The sequence below is a fragment of the Neltuma alba genome, unplaced genomic scaffold (assembly GCF_004799145.2).
Source record: "Neltuma alba isolate B1F8T4 unplaced genomic scaffold, ASM479914v2 tig00011050_pilon, whole genome shotgun sequence".
Taxonomy (NCBI): domain Eukaryota; kingdom Viridiplantae; phylum Streptophyta; class Magnoliopsida; order Fabales; family Fabaceae; genus Neltuma; species Neltuma alba.
Window position 1 is genome coordinate 90,483 of NW_021635797.1, and position 26,178 is coordinate 116,660.

At 33.6% G+C, this 26,178-nt stretch overlaps 2 protein-coding genes across 2 annotated transcripts; both read left to right on the forward strand.

Moving 5' to 3' along the window:
• Positions 1 to 2,525: 2,525 nt before the first annotated feature.
• Positions 2,526 to 13,242, forward strand: LOC114760922 (2-oxoglutarate-dependent dioxygenase DAO-like). The gene is given in 5 exon segments (XM_028950231.1): positions 2,526 to 2,869; positions 11,376 to 11,524; positions 11,527 to 11,693; positions 12,995 to 13,135; positions 13,138 to 13,242. Coding segments are annotated over 5 exon segments (906 nt in total).
• Positions 13,243 to 15,834: 2,592 nt separating this feature from the next.
• LOC114760918 (2-oxoglutarate-dependent dioxygenase DAO-like) lies at positions 15,835 to 18,107 on the forward strand. The gene is made up of 3 exons (XM_028950226.1): positions 15,835 to 16,201; positions 16,849 to 17,167; positions 17,736 to 18,107. The coding sequence occupies exons 1-3, from the start codon at positions 15,858 to 15,860 to the stop codon at positions 18,000 to 18,002; spliced, it is 930 nt and encodes a 309-aa protein (XP_028806059.1). The 5' UTR covers positions 15,835 to 15,857; the 3' UTR covers positions 18,003 to 18,107.
• The last annotated feature ends 8,071 nt before the right edge of the window (positions 18,108 to 26,178 follow it).

The following is a 26,178-nucleotide window of genomic DNA, read 5'->3' on the forward strand; positions in this document are numbered from 1 at the left end:
ACAATAATTTACTATTCAGGGTTCTATCTACAAAATCTAGAAGAATGAGGCCAAAGTATACTTAATAACTTGTATCTCAGAGATCGTATTATGATCAAACCGTTGAAATTGACAAGTATGAAGTCTGGGATCAGCAGACAAAATAATAGTTCACGAAATCGTAAATAGCACTTTACCAAGATTGTCTCAGTTTTGTGTAAAAATTATTTAACTTACTCTTAACTCTTCTTTATTATTGCCTATATATAAACCCCCAAGAGTTCCATATACCCATCATTTAGTTGATGTGGAGCTTCTTAATATTAGTATTTTAACCATCTTTTCATCATTTAGTTAATGTGAGACTTCTTAATATTGTTATTTTATTCATTTATTATTTTATATCTTTATACACATACCCAAATACATATTTAGCCTCTATCTATTCTACTTTAATTAAAATTTACTTAAATCTTAGGAATACAAAAATTAGGAAGTTACAGTATATACATTAAAAATTCACATTTTATTGACTTTACTTATGACCATTCCAATTTACAAATTGCGAGATCATATTTCCTTTTTCGCCTTTAGATGTATTTTCATTCCTTATTCAAACTTTCTAGTATATTTTGTTATTTAATTTTTCAATTAATTGTTTTGAATAACTTAATATTTATAGTGATTTTTATGTTTATTGTTTATATTCTAATTATTTATTTAAATCATCATATATTTTAATTTATTTTTTTGAATTATTGAATTTTTTAATAATATTATTGTTCTATAAACTCAAAAAAAATTATTTAATAATATTATATTCTTTTATTAAAAGTAATATGATAAAATAGCTCAATTTTTTAAGCATATTTTCATTCCTCCAAATATAATATTTTTTTTATCAACTCATTTTCAGTTTCAGCGCATACCAAACAAATTCTTGGCCGAAAATTTTTCATTGGCTTTCTTTTAATTATTTTTCATTCATTTTCTTTTCAATGGATTCTTTATACCAAACCGGCCATTAGCGATTGAAGTCTTGACAATTACGGAAATTGAGGCGGAGAAGAACAATTACGGAAACTCCAATTTTAATATTTTATTAATTTAAGAACTGAACTTGAATAATGGAAAGGGAAATGGCATTTGGCGACTAAAAGAAAAGTTTAAATCAGTTACTGCAATTTTTTTTCAAAAGATTTACATGGATTTTTTTTAATCTAAAATTAACATACATAAAAATTTGAGAGTGGAAGTTTGAATCTTATGGCATGTTTGGTGTGCAGAAATGGAAGTGGAATTTTTTTAAAAATATTTTAGAAAAAGACTAGGGTCATTTAGTGTATTTTCTCTAAGATATGTGATGGTATTTATATTTAATTTCTTTTGGGCCCATATCATTAAAAAAAAAACTTGAGTTCAAGATTTGAAATTTTCCAATCATTTGGTTCTCCAATAGAATTCATTTTTCTGATTCATAATGCTTGCCATATTTCATGAAGGAACTAGAATTGAACCTCTTAATTATTTTTTATATTGTACTTCCAATTCAATGGTCGACACATCAAAGTCATAAAATTGTAGTTAGCCCAAAAAGATTTAATTATAGTGTCCTTTCGTTTTATATCCCCAAAACAGAGATAAAAATAAAAGTTCTCCAGAACAGAAGTAAAAAATATCTGTTGTAATAGTGTTAGTTCAATATTAAATTTGTTTTGTGGTGATAAGAGAAAGGGACTCCAGGTCCCAAGGGAAGGAGAGAAAAACTGCCAAAGCTAATCTACATGGTTTTAATCGCGGAAGTTAAGGGAGAAAATTAGTGTGATAATTGACTTTTTTATATTGATATCATTTTACTTCATGAAAAACAGATGAAAAGAAAATTTTAACTATAAATGTTAAAAATAATTTTTGGAAGAGGAATTGGCATAAACTTTGAAACCTCTAGATATATGAATAATCAAAATCTTTATACTCAATTAATATTCATATAATTTACTGGAGAGTCCAACATCTAATAATTTGTTATATACCTCTATTATTATGTATTAATTATAAACACTAAACATGTGAGACAAAGATATTATAGTACTCTTGTACAAGATCTTCAAATCTCATTTTTCTCCTACTAAAATGATTGATTTGTTTATTACATATTAAAATATGACTATTTAAATAAATTGATCAATCATTATTAACTAATTTTATTTTTCCAAATAATTTTCTTATTAAAAAATAATTTCTACTCAAATAAAGTCTTCCACGTTCCACAAGGGCGTCTAGAAATTATCCTCTAAAAACCAGTAGTTACTTGTTCCTCTGTGTTACTTCCACTTTATTTGGCTTACAACAATGAAATACCATCCATTGACTGGAAGCTGAAAACCGACGAATCAAAAAACGCCACGAGGGTCATGTAATTAAGTCTCAGATCCGTCCATCTTCGATCCATCCCACTATAACTCTACCTGGAAAGATCATTTCGGCATATATAGAAGGCAGAAGCAAGAGGAGGAAGAAGAAAGAAAGAAAGAAAGAAAAAAGCCATGGCTATCTGCAACATCCCAGTGATTGATCTGGAAGAATCTGCAGAAAAGCCACAGGAAGTGAAGAAGAAGCTGAGAGAGGCGTGTGAGGAATGGGGATGTTTCAGAGTGAAGACCCATGGTGTGAGTTCAAGTTTAATGGCGGAGATGAAGAAGGTGGTGAGATCTTTGCTTGATCTTCCTCTGGAGATTAAGATGCGAAATAGTGATGTTATTGCAGGAAGTGGGTATATGCCTCCAAGTGCAGCCAATCCTCTTTATGAAGGCTTAGGACTTTACGACATGGCTTCTTCTCAAGCTATCCAGGCTTTCTGTTCTCAATTAGATGCCTCACCCCACCAAAGGTTAGTTTACATTTTCTTTTCTGAGTATTAAAACTCAACTCGGGTCAATTGGTTGGTCAGACTACTGAACGAGTCCCTGATTGGTTAAAAGTTTTGAACAAATTGATTAAGTTGGACTTGGAGAGGGCTGTCCTCTCTTCTCTTTTCTTCTTTTTCTGACTGTTACATAGACAAATTCCAACAATTTAGGTTTTATTTTTAAAAAAACTTTATTTATAAATTTTTTTTAAAAGTCTCTAGTGCATTTGTAAATTGTTGAAATTAAGTTTTAGTAATTTGTATTTTATTATCTATTTATTTTAATAATTTAATATTTCAATAATAATTTTAAAGAAATTAAAATATGAACCATTGAAATATTGATGTAATGGTTAGCAAAGGAAGAGGAGAGGCCCCTTAACTTTAATCTTTAATATAAGAGTGAAATAATTAATATACAGGTATTAAGTAAATTAGGCAATTATTAATCATTTGTAACAAATTTGTGTTAGTTTTTCTTAAATACTCTCTTTAATCATATGCTGACTTGATTAAAATCCTCTTAATATGTGCAATATGTAACATCATCACTTACTAACCAGAACTAACCATGATAGAAAAGATTAAAACTAGTAAACATACCCTATCATGGTTATTTAAGAGCAATCACATCATTAAAGGGCTAACCATGATAGAAAAACATTCGACCTTAATTAAGACTATCATGGTTAGAAAAAGAATAACCTATATTTGTAATCATGGCAAACATGGTTATAAAACAATACACCTTTGAATGATAAATTATAATAGCAGTTTAGACTTGACTATCTTAGTCAACACTAGCAACAACTAAACTTGCTAAAATTGCCATTATCACATCGTGGATCCACAGTAATTCAATCACGTGCAATTTAAGGGCCTCAGGCCCACTACCAGCACTCTAGTCCAATGTCCAGACAAAATAAACCAAAGATAGAAAGTATAATACATCCACTAAGTCAAACGACATGAAAATATAAGGAGGTAAAATAAGTTCCAAATGAATGCAGTCCTGATGTGTGGCAATATACGAAAAGATTACATAAAATAAAGTCCAGAAGCTCTACACTGTCAGCTACAGTTATTGAGCCTCAGGAGTCTTCCCCGAAGGTCCCGCTAACGTATTGTTTCCTGAAAATGGTAAAGCAACAGGAGTGAGACAACGTCTCAGTAACTAAATTCCTACCTATCCCACACCCTAGCATGGGCTAGCGAGGTGTCAGGTGGGATACACAGAGTTAATAATATTTGATAAACATTTATTTAACATTTAAACTCACAATAATCATACAAGACAAATATTTCCACCACTCTCATGCAATGGATACATTTCAAAAGGGATAACATACTTGTCATATATTTAAAAGATATAAATATCAATGAATATCTCATGTCATATGCAATTCCTGAACCCAAATCCATCCTTATATCCTCCTTATTTCCGCCGACTGGACCCATGGGCTAATCTTTCCATTTGACTGGCAACTCTAACAAGCTCACCACACGAATGATGTGGACCGGCCAAAGACCACAGAGCACTCGGTGGACCATGGGTCCCCCCTCGAAGAACTAGTGGGGTGTCGCAGTCCCTCGAAGAACTAGTGGGACAATAATAGCAGCCAACCATAGAGCTCCGTATGGAGGCTAATACCACGTGGCAAGTATATGAATCTCAATAACTCCAATTATCTCCTTTCCCCACCCAAAATAGATGCACAGGGTTCAAAATGACACATTTATATGCATAATCAACAGAATTTCATAATAACATATTATAATCATGATCACCAATTTCTTGCAATACAAACTATGTCAATCCTTTTTAAAATAGCATCCCACAAGACAGTTCATACAAAACGTAATATACTTTTATAGAATTAGTTATAAAACCACTCACCAACTTCATATAGAGCATGCAACAGATAGAAATTTAGTTACCTGGTCTCCTAGCTATCAGTCAACTACAACCAGAGTCCAACCTCGAAAATGCCACAATAGAGTTTATATCTACAAAAAAAATTAAAATATTATCTCTATAGTAATTGAGTAGGCTACTCACAAAATTCTAGCCTCTAACTCCTTCTCTAAAAGCTTTAATTTTACTCAGAACTCTAGCCTAAAAGACATTTCTCTAAGGTTTAGAATGAGAACATATATATATGTGTGATTTAGACTCAATTTCTAAATTTTCTTACTTAAATATCCTTTAATTATTAGATTATTTCATTAGAATCATCAAATTCATAATGGAAATAGACAAACTATAAATTTATAACTTATATTCCATCTTTGAAAGATTTAGACAAATAGACTTAGTACGAACCAAGTTATTCTCACTACAGAAGTTAAACCTATAATCTAACCGTTGAATTTAATTTCCTATCCATCATAATACTATCCTCCAAATTATAGCTCAATCTAACGGTGAATAAACTTTAAAATGCTAATTTACTATTCAGAACTCTATCTGCTAAATCCAAAAGATATAAGTTAAAAATGTACTTAATAACTTGTAACTCGAAGATCAAAAGGGTGATCCAACCGTTGAAATTAACGATTTGGATGTCCCAAATGGACTGACCAAATTTCAGTCCGATCCAACGGTTAATAAAATCAAAACTAGCACTTTTCTGAGACTACCTCAGATATGTGCGAAAATTATTTACTTACTCCAAGCTCCACCCACTAGCTCCTATATATAGGCTCCTCAAACTCCTTCACTCTAAAAATTAGTCGATGTGGGACTTCTATACCATGGTTTAATTTTCTAGAATATCATCCACACACACACAATCACATACAAAAACATTATTAAAATAATAATAATAATAATTTGCCTATATCTAACTTCTTTTTTTTTTTAAACTTAATACTAAAATATATTTATTTATAAATTTAATTAAATACTGGATTAAAATAAGGATGTTACACAATAAATAAGGATACCTCCAAAAAAAAATTCATAAATTTGAAAAACATACAAAGTGGATTAAAGTTTTATGTTCGGGATTAAAGTAAGCCCCTTGTCATTATCCTATATTTAGGATTGAAGAAAGTACTTTAAAGTATAGTTTTTCTCTTCTCATTGAGTTTGAAATGACATTATTTTGAGTTAAAAAGAAACAGCAAAAGCATTATATTTGTGCTTTAATATTTTTTTGTTTATATATATAGTATATCTGTACATGAGTAGTGTTTCATTTATTGTGAATTAATCATTTTCCTATTTTTTAAATATTATTTTTTCAAGTTTAACTAAATTATATACAATTATATTAATCGACCCTTGAATCACTCTTTCAAACCGTCGCCTTTCTTCTCCCCTTCTATTTCTCATGTGGAAAACATTTTACATTTTTGTGTGGATCTTAATAATTATTAATTAAAATATGAATATTAATTGAGACATATGGGAAGTGATGGAGACATATGTTTAATTATAAACACGAGATGAAATACGTGGATCTGAATAATGAAGTATGTAGGAAAGTGGTAGAGACGTATGGGAAAGCAGTGAATGAGGTGTTGATGGAGATAGCAGAGAAGATGGGAGAGAGCTTGGGGTTAGAAGAAGGAAGATGTGAACATTATTTCAAGGGATGGGCATGCCAGTTCAGGATCAACAAGTACAGCTTCACACCACAAACTGTGGGGTTCTCAGGTGTACAGATCCACACAGATTGTGCCTTCCTCACCATTCTGCAAGATGATGAACAGGTTGGAGGCCTTCAAGTCATGAGCAAGTCTGGTTCCTTTGTGGATGTCCCTCCCTGCCCTGGCAGCTTCCTCGCCATTCTTGGTGATATTGCCCATGTAAGTTCTTTAGCTTCCTCTTAATTAAACCCTAATCAAGCAAATCAAATTGTACAATACTTGGTTTTTAAACTCAATTCAGCTGACTTGTTCATTTTTGTAGTTTATATTCAGAATAACGTATTTATTAATGAATTTAATTATCTAAGACTCGTGTTGAAAAAAGTATATATTGAAACTAGAATTAACTGGAATTTTATAATTAAAAACCACTAATAAGTCTTATCTCACTAGGTCAGATGAGCTAAGATCATGCGGCACTATTATGTTTTGTAACAATTAAAATTTTGGATAAATCGTTAACAGTTCAAACTCTATATTGTCTAATCTATCAATTTCCCTGACACTTCTAATGGCCCTGTTTGTAATGTTGTATATGCCCAAATCATCTCACCTCTTTTTTCTCTTTAATAGTTGTCACACAAATTCTTCATCCTATATATTCATTATGAATCTTATCTTTTCTTATGATCATACGTCCATTTTAGCATATTCTCTTGGCTACCCCAACTCTATACACTAGTCATCTCTTTAAATTAATGGTAGATTGTCTTTCATTATTATGCTGATCCCTAAAATTGAAGCCACCATGGGTCCCCCCGGGGGGCACGGAGCCTCTCATATGTCTTCCTCTCCTCTTATCATCCTCTTCTTTAATCCTCATCCTATATTTCATCTATGCCTAACAACACACACTTAACACTGCAAGATCAATCTGGTATAAATTGCAGTATCTTATTTTTTAATAAGAAGATTAATACAAATTGCTATATCTCATTTTTAAAAGAAAATTAATATAAGTTGCAATATCTTATATTTTCAGAAATCAATCTTATGAATTAGATGTTTGTTTTTCTTAATTTGAAGCTTTATTAAGTGGTATTTTAAGACAAATTTTAATTTTTTATTATCAATTATAGAAAAAGAAAATCACATAAGGTCATCACGCACCATCTGATGACTGAATTTGTAACTAGTCCAATTTAATATTTTGTGCATTATGTGAAATCTGAACTATGAGTATTTAAAAAGTAAGAATGGGTTATAAAATAGGATGTAGATAAAATGAAGGACGAGGATTAAGGAAGAGGATGCTAAGAGCAGGGCAAGGCATAGGAGAGGTTCTGTGCGGGGTCCCCACAAATTGTTCCGCCTCCTTAATTACCACAAAATAAAATCTATCGGTACTTCACATATTATATATATAGATTGAACATTTTGTATGTTTGTGCATGTTATTAGACCAAACTGATTAGTTAGTTTACTGGCTGATACAATTTTGATGAGCTTGAAAGTTTAATTTGTAACATGATAAAGGTATGGAGCAATGGAAGGTTTGGGTCCGTGAAGCATAGAGTAGAATGTAAGGAGGCGAGTGTTAGGGTTTCAATAGCTTCATTTCTACTGGGGCCAAAGGAAGAAGAAATACAAGCACCCCAAGAATTGCTGGATTCTGTTGATCGCCCTCCTCTCTTTCTTCCATTTGCTTATGAATATTACAAGAAGCTCAGATTATCTAAGAACATGCGTGCGGTGAAGCCCTAGCCCTCCTACACGCCCATTCAAATCTTGAATCCTAACCAATGAGGGGTTGGGTTTAGTAAAAATGGTTAGTCTCTCTCATAACTTGACAAACCAAGATTCAAATTCTTGTTGAGAGAAAGCATCTACATTTAATACTTGACAGTATTTCAGACAAGATGGTTTTCAATAAGACGATGCCTATCATTTGCATTCAATAATGCAATTTAGATACACAACTTCTTTTTATTAAGTTATGTAGTAGAATCCAATGTACACTTTCTTAATATTCACTTTCTCTATTTTTCTCTTTTATTAGTTTATTTGGATCCCTAATCCATACAATCAAATTTCTTCGTACGTAATCAACAATGGTTAAATGATGCCTACCAAAAACATGGTAAATGATTGACATTAATTTATTCAAAATAAGCCAGGCGTTTTTTATATGGTGATAAGGGAGAAAAAGCTAAGTGATTTTTTTTCTTCCTAAAATTCATCCATTTTTGCGAAGGAGTAGACACTAATGCAACAAATGCCTTTTCAAAAAGGTTAACAAGAGGATTTTTACCGTGGTTTCGTAATTGGTATAAATTCCGTTGATACTGAAAAAGGATTTCCAACACCGATTATTTTTAATTGATGTAAAAAAAGTTAAAGGATAACAAAATATTTCTTCACTTCCTACACCGGTTGTAATTGTCACTAGTTAGAAAAGGGTAAATTTTTCAATAACTTAAATAATTATTAGTTTGCTTGTTTGAAGGGTATAAAAGGTCTTTTCTATAACAGTTGTTAATATAGAATCAGTGTAGAAAGTCAACAATCTCATATGAAAATGTATAGAGTTTTTATCCCCAAAAAGAAAATACTATTGAGTTTTTACATCCTTCCCACCACAATTGGTGTAAAATGTCCATTACAATTTTTTGGTATTAGTGAGAAAAATTAAAAGAAAGGGAAAGAGGCTATTAAAAATACTACGCCTCTAGTTCTAAATATATGAATAGACAAATGAGTTTATTTTGATTCTCAATATAAAATATCAATTCACTTAGCCTATCAAATTTATAATTTTCATCAAAATATCTCTAATGATTATACATATTATAAAAATTTTCATCAATAGATAATTATAATGCATATGATTAAAAAGAATATTATAGAAAAATCAACATATGTGTTACAAATAACAAATTTGGTTAATTTTTTAATATTTATATTAGTTATTTAATTCTTATATTAAGAACCAGAGGAAGTATAAGAAAGGAGGATGAGTCAGGCATTTCCGTTACACCGAACATACTATAGCATAACCTTCATGGCTTCTTAATTCGTTATCGTTCATTGTCATCAAAACAAAAAATAGTAAAGCTTTTGGAAAAATAGTACTCCTCTAGTTTTTGATATAGGACTTAATTACTGAGTTGATTTTGATTCTAAATATAAGACATATTTCTCATATTTATTAGTTTTTTTTCTAAATTACTCATATTGATACTCCCTTAATCATAATCAAGTAAAAGAATGAGAGAGGGTATTAAAAAGATGATTACAGTGTTTAAGAAAAACATATCATATTTTTTATAATTAACTAACTTATCTAACTTTCTTAATCTAATAAATTGTTAAATAAGTCTTATATTAAAGACTAGAAGAGTGATACTGATAAACTATTAGTCAATCTGCACTTTATATAAACCCCGTGTCTGGAACCAGTACAAGGGCACAAGAAAAAAGATGGTCTCAATACTTGTACTTCCTACGTTTCTTTGTCAAATAAATTCATTATGTTATGTTTTACAATCACGTATGACTATATGTTCTATTTTTAAAATATTATCATTTAATTATAAACTCATGTGAAAAAATATGACATACAACCATGTGTGGTTGAAAAACTTGACATAATAAATTTAATGAACTTGACCTATATTTTTCAAAAATAACCCTTACGATTAAGACTTAATAATTTGGTTCAACAATATCGATGAAGAAAGAGAAAATTGTAATGACAAAAAAAATTAAAGAGTAGTTTTGGAATAATGTTGGCCTAAAATTTTTTTTTGGGGCGGGGGGGGGGGAGAAGAAGCTAAATTAGTTTCAACAAACCTTTTGAACTCATGTGATTCAGTTAAATGGAACCATGGTGGGACCCAGAAAAAACATAGAGGTAAGAGAAAAACGGTTCAAGAACAGGACAAAGCTATGAAGAAATTCATCAGAAAGATCCCCAGAAACGATGTGTTAGGCAAGAAAAGATGGGGATAAAAGCAGAGGGAGGTAACCAAGGTGAGTGTTCATGAAGAAAAAAACCACAGGCGAAGAAGAAGGAGGAGGAGGAGAAGGCATGGCGGCAACCAACAACAACAACAACATCCCAGTGATTGATCTGCAAGATCTGCAGAGAATCCTCAAGAACTGAAGAAGAAGCTGAGAGAGGCATGTGAAGAGTGGGGATGTTCAGATTGAAGAACCATGGTATTGATTGGAGGCTGATGGGAGAGATGAAGAAGGTGGTGAGATCTTTGCTTGATCTTCCTCTGGAGATTAAGGTGCGAAATAGTGATGTTATTGCAGGAAGTGGGTATATGCCTCCAAGTGCAGCCAATCCTCTTTATGAAGGTTTTGGACTCTATGACATTGCTTCTTCTCAAGCTGTCCAGGCTTTCTGTTCTCCATTACATTCCTCTCCCCACCAAACGTAATTCTCTCTCTCTATCTCTTTTTCTTACACTTATTCATTGTATTAACCATGCTATTATAAAACTCAATCTGAGTGGCCAGTCAAATCAATGAAACTGATAAATCAGTTCAGCTGACCGATCCAGTTAAGAACTTTGATGAATCGATTGGGTTATATTGAATTTTTTTTTTTTTTTGGCCTTCTCCTACTAAGGCTAAACAACACAGGTTTATTATCCGTAGCATATAGATGTTCTATTTCCTTGTAGATTAATGTCTTTCTATTTAAATATTAATTTTTAGAATTATACATGAATATTTTGTATATTTTTAATTAAAATATATTCTCATAATCATGATTGGGTTGACTTGATTTAACTATGATTGGATCACTGATCTCTGAAATACTGTCTCGATTAGTTTAATCAAACAATTCAGTTTTTACCTTGCCTGTAAATGTGGTAAGCAGGAAAGTGATAGAGGCATATGGGAAAGCAATTCAGGGCTTGATGATGGATATATCAGAGAAGATGGCAGAGAGTTTGGGATTGAAAGGAGTTGAATATTTTAAAGGATGGCCGTGTCAATTTAGGATTAACAAGTACAGTTTCACACCGGAAGTATAGGGTCAACTGGCGTACAGATGCACACAGACTCAAGCTTCCTCACTATTCTGCAAGATGACGAAAATGTTGGAGGCCTTCAAGTCATGAGCAAGTCTGGTTCCTTTGTGGATGTGCTTCCTTGCCCAGGAAGTCTCTTTGCCATTCTTGGTGATATTGCTCATGTAAGTTCTAATATTTCTTGGCCTTCAATATTAAATCATTGTCAACTAGAGATTGAAATGTACGATATAGTTGTTCGATTGTAAAACTTTGATAGATGATTTTGTTCCGCGAAAAAGTTAACACTCAAAAGAATGATACTCCCTCTGGTCTATTTTATAAGAGCCAGTTACGAGTTGTCTGAATATTAAATGTATTTTTATCTTATATATTTTTTAAAATATTTTTCTCACCATTTCTCTCTCTCTCATGCTTACTCTCTTATAAATAAAGGCATATTTTAAAAAAAAATTCTTACATATTTATTGTTTTTAACTAATTTCAATAGTTTCTTAAAGGGAGAATTCCAAAAAATACCTTTAAATTTCAAAATTTCAAATCAGTTTTGTTTACTATACTTTAATAACAATTGACAATATTTGAAAAGCAAATAATAATATTTTTTTGTAGTCATTCTGATTTGAGATTTTAAAATTTTCCTTTCTAAACTACGTACATAATTAATTATTTGGATCTTATAAAAAGAATCATAGGTAATACTCCTCCCGTCCTTAGTATATGACCTATTTAACTACTTTGATTAAATTAAAAAAGTTAGTTAAGTAGGTAATAATCATAAATAAGGAATATGTTTTTCAAAACACCCTTAGTTAAAACTCTTTAAAAAACTGACACTTCAAAAAATGTTTTAAATTATTTTATTAAAAATATATAACGGTAGAATTGATATTGTGATGCATGTGTGGAATTAATGAGTAATAAATACTCACTCATTTTATAAAATATATAGGTGTTTATTAATGAATAATAAGTATTATTGTGGTATTAATTATTTAATTGGGATAATTAGGAAAAAATTGGTAAAATAAGAAATATGTCCTATATTTAGAACTAAGATCAACCTTTTAATTAGGTCCTATATTAAGAACGGAAGGGGTATAACTTACAGGAATTGATGAACTATGTTACTTTTTCCTTCCCAAGGAGAATGCAATAATATTCATTTCTTTCATATTTAAGTTAGGTAAATTTTTATAAATTGATGAATATAAAATGTGAAACATATGTTTGGCTACTCTGTTTTAGAAAACTTGCTTTTGCTATGTAAAACTATTGTTTGGTTTGCAGAAATGTTCCTGACTGATTCAAAATCTAGAGTTTAAAATGGAAACAAAATGAGGAGATTGCAACTTTTAGAATATCCAAATACATGTGTTTATGATGCATAATCAAATTGTATTATTTACAAAATTATGAAATCAATAATACAACTGTATGCAAAACACGAGTTCAATGTGTGTAGGTATGGAGTAATGGCAGGTTCGGGATGGTGAAGCATAGAGTAGAGTGCAAAGAAGCAAGTGTGAGAGTGTCAATAGCTTCATTTTTATTGGGACCAAAGGAGGGAGACATAGAAGCACCAGAGGAGCTTGTAGACTCTGATTTCATCCTCGTCTCTTTCTTCCGTTCTCTTATGAACATTACAGGGAACTTAGGGTATCTCAGAAAATGCATGCCGGAGAAGCCCTCGCCTTCTTACGCGCGGATTAAATTTGGATTATTTAGATTTAAAATAAATCAATAAATAATCTAATTATGAGTTCTTAATGCCCTCGATGTAGTCTAAATCACAACAGACATTTGCAGGGAAGTCATCCGTATAAATCATCTTATTTCTAGAGCCCATCAAGTTATATGTATTCAGAATCATTCTCAGTTTGATGATTATGACGAAGAATTTTATACCTAGCATATATATTTATATATTTATATATATATATATATATATATATATATAGAGATATAGAGGGTGTAAACTTTGGGTTTATACTCATACCTCATCCCAGAAAAAAAAAATATTTAACATCATTCATGGTTTATTTTTAATGAAGAATTTCATGTTTAGTTATTTTGGTTTTTGTTTTTGTGGCGTCTCAAGTTTTAAACTAGATAAATCATTTTGATCTCTTTAAGCAAAGAAATAAATAATTACTGCTAACAAATTTACACTTCCAAATTCATTATAAAACCAAACTTGTTCGGAGTAGGGTTATTTTGTAATATAAAATTAAAAGAATATGAAGGTGATGTAAGATGAATTATTGTTTAGTATTTTATTGATCCGTCTAGTTTTGCTTTATAAATTAAAGGAGAGTCTTACTTTACTTTGGGGTTTCTTTTGCTAATTTCATTTTTTCAAAACATTATAAAAAGTCAGAGGCTTTGAGTGTATGATCAGTGATTAATAAAACACCACTAACAAATCTATAGGGATTAAACTCCCTCTGCTAAATTTCTTTGATTTTCATTACATTCAAAAGACAATGGAAATTGGGACGTCGCGGTTTGGATGGAAATTAGTTTTACAAATTAAAAAGACTATCCTGGCCCCATACCTTCATGTTAAGTTGCCTTCCGTAAACGGTCAGTCCTGCAGGGCTAGCTTTCACAAGCCATGGGCCTAAATGGGTTAATTTTAGAAAAAAAACAAGGTCATTTTACGAAGCCCAACCCTTATATGGGCTCACTTACCATTTGAATAACAAAATTTTAAATTCCGTCCCTCACAATTTTCCTAAACGAGCTCGATCCAACTTGCAGCTGGATACTTTCATTCCTGGTGGACACTTATGATTAGGAATGTTGAGGTTTTTTTATGTCTGTCCATTTTCATTACTTTCGTGTTCATTATTTCCAATTTCTATCATGCCATAGGTAAGGAAGTGCTTCCTCGCGTTTTTCAAGCATACCAATAATTTGTTTTATATAGATATTTCTTACTCGGCTCCATTTTGCCACTCCTATCAATTTTTATCAGTTTGATTTTCATTCCGCCAAATTTTTATAAGGATAATTTGCAAAATACTGTTACCAATTTTAATATAAGAGTTAGTAGTAGATTTAATTTGATCATAAATATAAGATATTAATCTACTTTGTTTTTCATATTTATCTTTTGCCCATAAGTAATTCTTATGATGATTATACATGTTAAAAGTTTTCTACCAAGTAAAATACACATAATTAATAAGAATATTTTGAGGAATATAACTCATACTCATTACAAATAAGTGAATCACTAATTTAACTAATTTTTTTAATATTTGTAAATTAATTATCTAAGGTAGTATAACTTTATGGCAAATAAGCTAACTTTCTTTTACCACTGGGAGAAAAAGAACTCATAGGACAAGGTACAGAAACAAGGTTTAGGAATTGATAAATATAAGATTAAGGTACAAACTTATCCATAAAATATTCTACTAGGATCACCAAGCACCATAAAAATTTTTTAGGTGCAAAAAATACCTAGAGTTTTTCAAAGAAAAAATTTCAGATAAAGAACTTTGAAATTATAATATTCATAACATTTCAAAATGACAAAGAAAATGTAAACCCAAATTTAAGTTTTGAAATTCAAAGGTAATGACAAAAATTCCATTTTGTTTGTTTTAATTAAAAAAATTTTGAACCCCTCACCGAAGCCCTTGCAGGTGAGAGGGATTTTTTTTTTTTTTTGGGCCAGAGGAGGGAAAATTTTTTAGGAAAGTAGAAAAGAATTTGATCCCACAATCTAATGGTCACTTGGACCAATAAAATTAAATATAAGTTAACCCTTTTATCTTGATTTCAGATTATGACAATATTTCATTAGGAAATAATAAATTTTAATTGAAAAATAATAAGTTTTGAATTGAAATTAACAACATTTTTTTTTCCATACATAAGTAACTATATCAGCCAATGCCTCTCTCACATTCTCTTAGGCACAATTTTTGCATCTCTTATCATCCTAACTCTAACAGCTAATGTCTCTCTCACATTGTCTTGAGCACAATTTTTGCGTCTCTTATCATCTTCTGTCTCTTAAATTTTTTTTTATTTACCCCACTCATCCTTTTCTCATAAAAAGGACTTTCACACTTACGCGCACCCCACACTGTGTATCTGTTCCGGGATTTGATCTTGCTGCCCTTCTAATCTCTATTAACCAAAAAGGACAAAAAAAAAAAAACATGTGTCCAATAAATTTGACAAGCATCGGCCAAACTGGTAATATGGTGGGACCCCTATGGCCTCCATATCATCGCGCTTTGTTCTCGGTCAGGACAAGAAATCGACAGCAGGAACAGGCAGGGAGGAGGAGGGAAAAAGTCGTGGCAAAGATGAGCGACGTGCCAGTGATCGATCTGCAAGAATCTGCAGATAATCCTCAAGAGCTGAAGATGAAGAGGCTGAGAGAGGCGTGCGAAGATTGGGGATGTTTCAGAGTGACGAACCATGGGATAGATTCAAACCTAATGTCTGAGATGAAGAAAGTGGTGAGATCGCTACTTGATCTTCCTGTAGAGATCAAGATGCGAAACACTGAACAAGTAATTGCAGGAAGTGGCTATATGGCTCCAAGTGCGGTGAATCCTCTCTACGAGGCTTTGGGACTCTACGACATGGCTTCTTCTCACGCCGTTCTATCTTTCTGCTCTCGATTAGACGCCTCTCCGCACCAAACGTAATTTCTATCTATCTCTTTTCCCTTACAGTTGTATATATAATATCATCAATTAATTTAGGAAAAGCTTTGTCTCGTTGCAAGCAGCCACAGTGGGGGCAAAAATGTCAGTGTGTGTCTATGTAGTGGTAGTGGACACCACCAATTACAAGGCCTGTGAGAAAAATTCTAAAAAAACCAAACACACTTCAGAGAGAGATCATGTGTGGTTTGCACGAAGGTGATGTGTGCTTTTTGATGAAAACGGGTCTTGGGAATATTTTATAGATAGTTGGGATGAAGCTGGCGTGGTCTTGTGAAGTTGCAAATGGGCAGTTGAGATGGATTCTTATTGCCTTTTGCTGCATCCAAATTCACACCGAAAAGAAAATGCTTGTTATAAGTGTCACTGGCATGGCCTTATGTGACTTTTGTGTTGACAAATGGCCTTTAAGCCCTATGAAAGGACGGTATAAGGGGAATTTAATGAGGACATTGTAAGGAAGTTCCGAAATAGGATCTCATAGTGTATAATAGATCTAACTAGTTAGTTATTGATAGAATCTAATGAAATTATATTTACGTAGTTGACCTCATTTAGTTAGATAAGGCTTGTTGTTGTTGTCGTCGTCCAAACTATGTATGTGTTTGTGATGTGTGGGATGCAGGAAGGTCATAGAAGCATATGGGAAAGCAATTCATGAGTTGTTGATGGATATATCAAAGAAGATGGCAGAGAGTTTGGGATTGAAAGGAGTTGAATATTTTAAGGGATGGCCATGTCAGTTTAGGATTAACAAGTACAGTTTCACACCAGAAAGTATAGGGTCAACTGGTGTACAGATCCACACAGACTCAAGCTTCCTCACCATTCTGCAAGACGATGAAAATGTGGGAGGCCTTCAAGTCATGAACAAGTCTGGTTCCTTTGTGGATGTGCCTCCTTGCCCAGGAACCCTCTTTGCCGTTCTTGGTGATATTGCTCATGTAAGTTATAATATCTGTTGGCTTTCAATCTTAAATCATCATCAAGTTCTGAAATTTGTTAGGTCTTGACAATTTTTTATTAATGGAAGAAGATTTTCCAAATTAAAATGATTGAAAGTATGACTATTTTTCGTAAACTTGCCCGAACGCTATGCTCATGGAATTTGCAAATTCCCTCAATTTGTCTGGTTTTTAATTTTTAACAGTTGATTCATCTAAATGTTTACTCTGTTCTTTCCTTCCTAAATTAGGAGGATGCAACATCGATATCGTTTTCCTACGTTATTTCGATTAAAAATTTAAATTGTCCCCCCCCCTTAAAACAGGGAAATATAATATTTGTTTCTTTCTTATGTTGAACTACAATGTCTATAAAAATGACAAGTTTAAACTGTTCAATCGACCCAAACTATAACTTAAAATTGAAACAAATTGAGGGGTTGCAACTTGAGCGGATCTAAATTCATATACGTATGTATAAGAAAATATTATCATTTACAAATTATGAAGTGAATAATAGAACTTGTATTTTAGACTCTCTGTAAAACACGAGCTCAAATGTGTGTAGGTATGGAGTAATGGCAGGTTCGGGACAGTGAAGCATAGAGTAGAATGCAAGGAAGCTAGTGTGAGAATCTCAATAGCTTCATTCCTGTTGGGACCAAAGGAGGGAGATATAGAAGCGCCAGAGGAGCTTGTGGACTCTGATCATCATCCTCGTCTCTTTCTTCCTTTCTCTTATGAACATTACAGGAAACTTAGGGTATCCCAGAAAATGCATGCTGGGGAAGCCCTTGCCTTATTACGTGTTTCTACATGTGCATCCTCTGATTAAATTTAGATATTCAACTTATCATCTAAATTTAATCTTAATGGTCTGGATGTAATCTTAAATTATATTAGTTCCAGTCCTTAATATAAGAATTAGTTTAACATTCAATTTAATCCTAAATATAAGACCCCATCATACCTTATCTCTTATATTTATTTTTTTTTTTTTTCTCAAAGTGATTCTTGTAGTAGTTGCACATATTACGGGTTCTAGCTAACACATAATTATTAAGGGTATATTAAGGAAGAGAACATTTATCGATTATAAATAACTAATTTAACTAATTTTTTCAATTTACTTAAATTAGTCAACTAGTTTTTATATTAAGGATTGAAGGTAATACATCATTAACGAGATGTGCAAGGAATTCATTCATATAAATCATCTGATTTCTAGAGCCCATCAGGCTATGTATATTAAAAAACATCCACAAGGTGGTTCTTGTTAACCTCAATAGTGAAGAATTGAAGTGCATAAGAGAAGTTTGAACATAGAATCTCTCTAGTACCATTTTATCTTTGACCTCTTTTAGTTAACATCAAGGTGTTTTTTCTTATCCCCTCTTTTCGGCGAATCCCCTACCCTATGTTTGGCTAGCCAGAAAGGGGCAACCTAGAGTTGGAAAGATGTTTAGATATTTTTATATTTATTGATTTCAATTACTCTCCTGGTTTCATGGTAAACAAAGTTTTAAGTATTCTCTTTCATTTTTCATGGATATTGAAGATTAATTTATATGCCTATGTTCTCTTCCAGTCCACTTTCTCAACATACCAAACATGTCCTTATTATTATTATTTTTTAGTTGTGAATTTTTTTTGGGGTATATTTAGCTACAAAATTTAAATTATGATTTTTTTTCTTGGTTGAACCTAAGATATCTATTATCAGTGGCAGTAACTGTTCTTTTGTCAGTAATAATGTGTTTAAGGTAGAGCCGGGAAAACGGGTTGAACTCGTCGGGCTGGCTCGTTTAGGCCTTGAAATTATGAGGGCCGGGCTTTTATTTTTCCCTTCAAATGGGAAATAAGTCTTGGAGGGTCAAGGGCTTAAAAGGGCCGGCCCTGGAGGGCCACGGGCCGGCCCTTTTAAGCTCTTTTATAATTTTTTTTGTTTTTAAATTTTTTTATAATTTTAATATTATTAATTTTTTACATTGTTAATAATATTTTAAATATTAGTTATTATTATCATTTTAAAATTAAATTTAGTGTTAGACAATAATTTATCCAATTAAATTTTTAAAAAATGGGTTAATTTGGACTTTAATAATGATTTGATTTATATTATATGCGTTGATATTTTTAAACTATATATATATATTTGATAATAGAGTATTTTTATACTTATATAACTTGTGATTCTATAATTTGAATTAGAAATTCATGAGTTTCAACAACAATGTTTCTCACATTAAAGTAAAATAATAGCTAGATTGTAAAATTTAAAAGTAAAATTCCTATAAAGAAGAAAAACTTGATATTTTTGTTACGAAAGGAAAAGCATACTTATGAAGAAGAGTAATTAATTATAGTGATGATGAGGTTTCAAAAGATTAATGATAGTGTTTATTTATTGCACAATTACACTATAGATAAAACTTTGGATGTTGTTATCTTGTTAATGTATGTTTTAGATGTTCTTGGATGTTGATGGATATTTATATATGATGATATTTTATATTTGTGACTTAATTTTATTCATATTTATGTCTTTTTTTAATAATTTCATTAGTTTATTTTTATTTTTTAAAAAAAATATAAAAAAATATATTGGGGTATTTTTAAAATTTCAGTCTTGGAGAGCCGGCCCTTTTAAGCCCGCCAGCCTTGAAGGGCCGACCCTCCGGCCTTGATTCCCACCTCTAGTTTAAGGGCAACTTTGTTTTTTGGGCCATGGCCCAAACAACCCCAATTTTTTGTTTTGTTTTTGGACTTCCCACTTGACTCTCATTGCTAATGCCAAACTATCCTAGTGTCCCCATGACCTATTTTGAATAAGGTTTTGGATTTGAATTTAAACATGTATGTTTGTGTGTAAGATCACTTTAAAAAAACTCTGATACTGTGTGAGCTTTTCATGTTACCAGAGGACATATACCCCCACAATCTTCCACCTAATTGTTCGATAGATGATGGAGTGGGAATGAGAGGGGAAAATAAGAGTGAACCGAGCGCACAAGACGAATTGGAAAATAGGAGAATCCTAAACCTCCTAAAGAAGCTGAAGGGAAGGGGAAATATGAGATAAACTTTGGGAAAGGCAAGCTACAAAGGAAGGATGGATGCTTCATAAGGGAAGTATCTTTACTACCCAGGATTGAAGAATGGATGGATGCGAATGAGGAGATGGTGGAAAATAGAACTGAGAAAATACTATCCTATAGGGAAGTACTGAAACCAAGGAACGTAAACGAAGAACCAACAAGGAAGCCAAGAGACTAGAAAGATATTGGGATGGATGTTTACTTTCTCTAGACCCACAAGAAATGGAGAAAGGAATCAACATCAAGGAATCGGAAGGGGGCATAGCCATTGAGTTTGTCGAGAAGGAGAAACGAAGATTGGCCAAAGAATAGGAAAATTCACTCATCATAAAACTGCTAGGTGGAACGATTGGATTTATGCCACTATAGAGGAAGGTGCAATGATGTGAGGAAAGTCTAGGAAAGTTGATCATTCAGATATTGGGAATGGCTATGATTGCAACCTTTCAAGAGCTGGATGATTACTACTTTGCTTTGGAAGGAGGACCATGGATGATTCAAAACCACTATCTCACTGTGAAAACGTGGAAGCAGAATTTCAATCCATGGGCTAAGAAGATACACAAAGAGGCGATATGGCTAAGGCTACTAGGACTCCTAGGAGATTATTATGATAATAAATTTTTTTATCACCTGGGAAATAGAATCCTGTAAAGCTATAAAAGTTGATGAGATGACATTAACAAAAAGGAGAACAATGTATGCTAGAATGTGTGTGGAGGTGGATTTACACAAACCCCTACTTCCAACATATACAGTGGATGGAAATTGCTTAAAGGTGGAGTATAAGGGTCTTCATCTAATATGCTTTGCCTGTGGCAAATTCGATTATGCATCAGAACATTGCCCAACTTGACGACACCAAAATGGCCCACCAAGTAATAAAGAGACCACCAAAGAGTAGGAAAATAGTCGAAGTAAGGGCGCGTCATTGGCAAAAGCTCCGGTGTCGAAAAAATTACTAGGGAATGCCTATGGAGGATAAATGATAGTACAAGATTCAAGGAGAGGACGAAGGGTAGGAGATCAAGGAGGAAAAACAGAAAATCAGTAAAAAAAAAAAAAGGCTAAAAGGACAGGGAAGGAGACAGGAGTCAACTCAAGATTTGCAATGTTGAAGTCATCAGAAGCAGACGCGGGGTTCGAGAAAACAGAAATAGCAGGTAGAACCCCTCTGTAGAACATCTCAAACACCCAGGAGGAAGAGAGAGAGAGTTAGAAGATAAAAATACCAGGAAACTCATCACAAGGGGGAAAGGAAATCTGCGAGCAAAGTATTAAAAGGAAGAGAGAAGGTCAGAGCAGAAACTAGTAAAAGAATAGGCAAACAGGAGAAGCAACAGGAAAAGCAGGGATTAATAATACAAAAAGTTAATGAGACACAGGTGGAGAATAAGAGGGGAAAGGATATGGGCTTTAAGGTGGACCAAGAAGAGGAGAATAATGTGGGCTTGAGAATTGAAAGATATAGTCCTAAGGATGGTGAGCACAACGTGTAGCAGCAAATGGGCCAAGGGTCCAAGACTACAGTAGGCAAACAAAGGGACAAGGGGTGAGGGAGGGAAAATCCAGGAACTGGGCCTAGAGGAAATACTAGAGGACCAGCTTCATGAAGATCAGTCCAAAACCAATGATGGAAGGATGCACGTCGATATGAAAACGCCACCAGACCCATCTAGTACAAATGAACCGATGGACCCTTCTATTATTGAATGCCAGATACAAGACAACAGGGGTGAAGAGGTTGGCAACATGGAGATTGAGAACAGCAAGGGTCTAATGAATACCTCGCTTGTTCTAAAGTTGATATAATAGTGAGTGGTTCCTTTGCTGCCTTTTAGTTATCCAATGATAGTAGTTTGGAATGCTAGAGGTACTGCCAGAAGTGTTTTCGAACAGATGGTTAAAGAATTTAAAAGGAAGTATAGGCCAAAATTAATGGTTCTTGTTGAAACACGGGTGTGTGTGATTTTGCTGATAAGGCCATAAAAAGAATGGGATTCCAAAATAGGGTGATAAAGGAAGTAGTAGGAATGTCTGGAGGAATATGGATCCTTTGGGATGACCCACAAGTCTTAATCTCAATAATTGAAACAAAAAAGCAGTATATTCACTGTGAAGTGGGAGGAGTAAGAAGTAGGAAGTAGAAACTAGTTGTTCACTACGATCTATGCAAGTCCCAGAGAAGGAGAATGAAGAGAGATGTGGGAAGATCTCTCAAGGATAGCAAACAGGACAAAGGACCCTTGGCTGGTAGCAGGGGACTTCAACGACATACGAAACAGTTCAGAACAAAGAGGTGGTGGACAAGTACAGGAAAGTAAATGTAGAAGGTTTGAAGACAACATCAACAAATGCTATTTTATAGAATTAGCTTCAGAGGGGCCCATATTCACTTAGGTGGGGCCTATTGTACACCCTACTTGCAGACTGTATAAAAAGCTAGATCGTGCGTTATGTAATGGTAGTTGGAGAAATGAATATAATGAAGCCACGGTAAGGGTGGGGCCAAGACTCAACTCAGATCATCATCCACTATTCATCAAGCTGCTAAATAAGAAAGGAAAGCAGGAAGCTCGGCCTTTTAGATTTGAAGCTGTTTGGTTGACACATGACAACTTCAAGAGAAACTTGAAGGAAAAATAGATTGGGAACAAGGACATTTGGTTGGAGTTAAAGGATTTAGAAAAACATTTAAAAGACTGGAATGTCAACATCTTTGGTCATATAGCAACAAAAAAGAGAGAGAGAGTTGATAAGAAGAATCAATGGGATCCAAAGAAACAAGCAGAATTATTTTAGTCAGAGATTGGAGGACTTGGAGTGGGACTTGATAGAAGAACTAAACCGGATTCTTCAAAGAGAAGAAATATTATGGTACCAGAAAGCTGGAATAATGTGGGTGAATGATGGAGATAGGAACACAAGTTACTATCATATTAAGACCACGATCAAGAGAAGGAAGAACAGAGTGACAATGCTAAAAAATGAAGATGAAAATGGGCTGAAGGGAAGGAGAAAGAAGGCGAAGTTATCAATAGTTTCTTTAAAAAGCTCTTTATGGAGGAAGAGATGGATAGAGGATGGATTAACATAAAACAGTCTTGGCCAGAAGTAGTAGAAGAGGAGTGACAACAATTAAGAGGGAGGGTTAATGATGCAGAAATCAAAGATGCCATTTTCTCAATTGGAGGATTGAAAGCACCAGGGGAGGATGGATTTCCTGCCATTTTCTATTAGAAAAATTGGGAAATTGTGAGAGAAAGCGTTTGCAAAGCTTCAAGCAATCAAAATACAGGAGGATGCAGAAGAAATCGAGAAACTGAATCACACTCTCATATCACTCATCGCTAAAGGGGATAACCCAGAAAAGGTTAGTCAATTCAGACCAATCTCTTTATGTAATGTCATCTATAAATGCTTAACCAAAATCTTGGTCAAGAGATTAAAGAGGTCGATTACCAAAGTTGTTTCTCCAGATCAAGTGAGTTTTGTACCTGGAAGGAACATTCATGATAATATTATCATTGTAAATGAAATGGTTCACTCAATGAGAAAGAAAAAGGGGAAAGAAATGCTTTATGGCTATCAAAATTGACTTAGAGAAAGCCTATGACAGAATAAATTGGAGATATATAGGGAATGTCTTAAAGGAGTTGAAGTGTCCAAACGAGGTGATTGAAAGAATTATGGGCTGTTTGTCTCCTACCCCAACAAAATCCTATGGCATGGAGAAAAGCTAGAAGCGTTCAACCTTCTAGGGGACTTAGGAAAGGCGATCCCATTTCCCCTTACCTTTTTGTGCTTGGAATGGAAAAAATCACACATATGATTCTAGATAGAGTAAGAGAGAAAAAATGGAAAGGAATTAGAACGGGTCAAAATGGTCCTTTTATCACCCATATGATGTTTGCTGATGACCTTGTGCTATTTGCTGAGGCAGGAGAAAACACATATTTACTTCTCGGCGAATGTGAATACAAGCACAAAAAAGGAAATATGCAGGAGACGTAACTTCAAACAGGTTGAAGAATTAGGGAGATATTTAAGCGCCAATATTACTTTCCCATGGAAGAGAAAAGAAAAAATATAGTAGTATTGTGGAGAGGGTGAAAAGAAGATTGAGTGGATGGCGAACTGCAGCTCTTTCCTTGGCAGGGAGGATGACACTAGTGAAATCTGTTACCAGTTCAATGGCACTGTATCTGCTACAACATGACACACTCCCAAGAGGGGTTGTTGAGAAAGTAGAGAAAATCCAAAGAGGATTCATATGGGGTGACCAAGAGAATCAACGATGTTGGCATGCCCCAAATTGGGAAACTCTGGGTAAACTGAAAGAACAAGGGGTTATGAATATCAAATCTTTAAAGCTAATGAATGAAGCATTCATGTTTAAGCTGCTGTGGAGGATGAAAAAGGAATTGCAAGCACTTTCAGTTTAGGTTGTTACAAGGGAAGTATGGCAGAGGACAGGATGACAGCCAACCAATAACCACTAAAGCAGGTGACTCTCAACTATGGAGAGAGAAATGATCAAACATTAGGACTCCTTCAAAGAAAACCTAACAGAATACCCCATAAATAGGCATAATGCAAGAGAAGAGATTGATATAGGTAGAGATGCACGGAAGGTAACAAGATGGAAGCTAACCATAAATGGGGAATTTACTACGGCAAGCATCTATAAATGGTTGAAAAGGAAGGAAAACACGAGGGAGAGAGGACTGTGGAAAGCAATATGGAAGTTGAAAGTACCAGAACGAATAAGAGTTTTCATGTGGAGAAAACACTAAAGACTAGCAACAAAATCTTTAACAAGTAAATGGGATGGTAGCAGTGACCTTTGTCCTTTATGCAACCAGTCAAGAGAAGACTTGATACATGCCATAAGAGACTGCAACTATGTTGCTATGATTTAGCAATGATTGATACCTGTAAAGAGGAAAACAAAGTTTTTTAGGCAAAGATGGGATGATTGGTTAATTCACAATATCATGAGAAGAGGAAAGAGGAAGAAGACATAACCTGGTCGAAGTTATTCACGATGGGATGTTGGCAAATCTGGAAATAGAGAAATCTACAATTACACGCAGAGGATTTCAGGATGCCAATTAGACCAGAGGAAAACATGCAAGAGCAACGAAATACGTATAGAAGACACAGGGATGGGGATCAAATGAGATATGTAGAAAATGCAATCATATCTATTAAGTGGCAATCACCTGAGAAAGGTTGGTGTAAACTTAACACAGACGGAACAAGTACAAGAGATCTATCAGGATGTGGAGGAGTAATTCGAGGGGATGAAGGTGAATGGTTCAAAGGGTTCTCCATAAAGCTAGAAGAGTGCGGAAGGTTAGCGGCTGAAGGATGGGGGATGTTAGAAGGAATGAGGCTATGTTGGGAACTTGGGTTCAGAAAGGTAGAAGTGGAAAGCGATTCAGAATTGCTAATGAACGGGGTTAACCGAAATCAAACAATACCAGGATACCAAAATATCATCTTGGAGATTTCGGAGCTGATGCAGAGAGATTGGATGGTCAAAATCAAGCATGTTTATAGGGAAGGAAACAGGTGTGCGAACGCCTTGGCCTGATTAAGCGGAACGCAAACCAGACGAAAGTGCATTTGGATGGCACCACCAAGTGAAGTCAAGTGACAGTATGATGAGGACCTGATAGGGACAACAACCTGCTTCATAGTGTCACTAACTAGGTTCCCTGAGTTTTCTCAGCTTTTGTCAACCAAAAAAAAAAAAAACAAGAAGATCACTTTAAGAAAACTAATGTTTAATAAAATGCTTTGGATTATGTCATTTTAATTCCTAAAATTTAAACTTATTTTGGTTTTGATATCTGAAATTTGAAAGAAGTGATTTGGTTCTTGATGGAACAAGGTTTAAGAAGCCGA

What these genes read in the sequence shown, in the direction of transcription:
- LOC114760918 (XM_028950226.1), top strand. Translation starts at nt 15,858, where the DNA reads ATGAGCGACGTGCCAGTGATCGATCTGCAAGAATCTGCAGATAATCCT. An exon ending in GACGCCTCTCCGCACCAAAC is followed by an intron (nt 16,202 to 16,848) that starts GTAATTTCTATC and finishes TGTGGGATGCAG; the next exon opens with GAAGGTCATAGAAGCATATG. An exon ending in TTCTTGGTGATATTGCTCAT is followed by an intron (nt 17,168 to 17,735) that starts GTAAGTTATAAT and finishes AAATGTGTGTAG; the next exon opens with GTATGGAGTAATGGCAGGTT.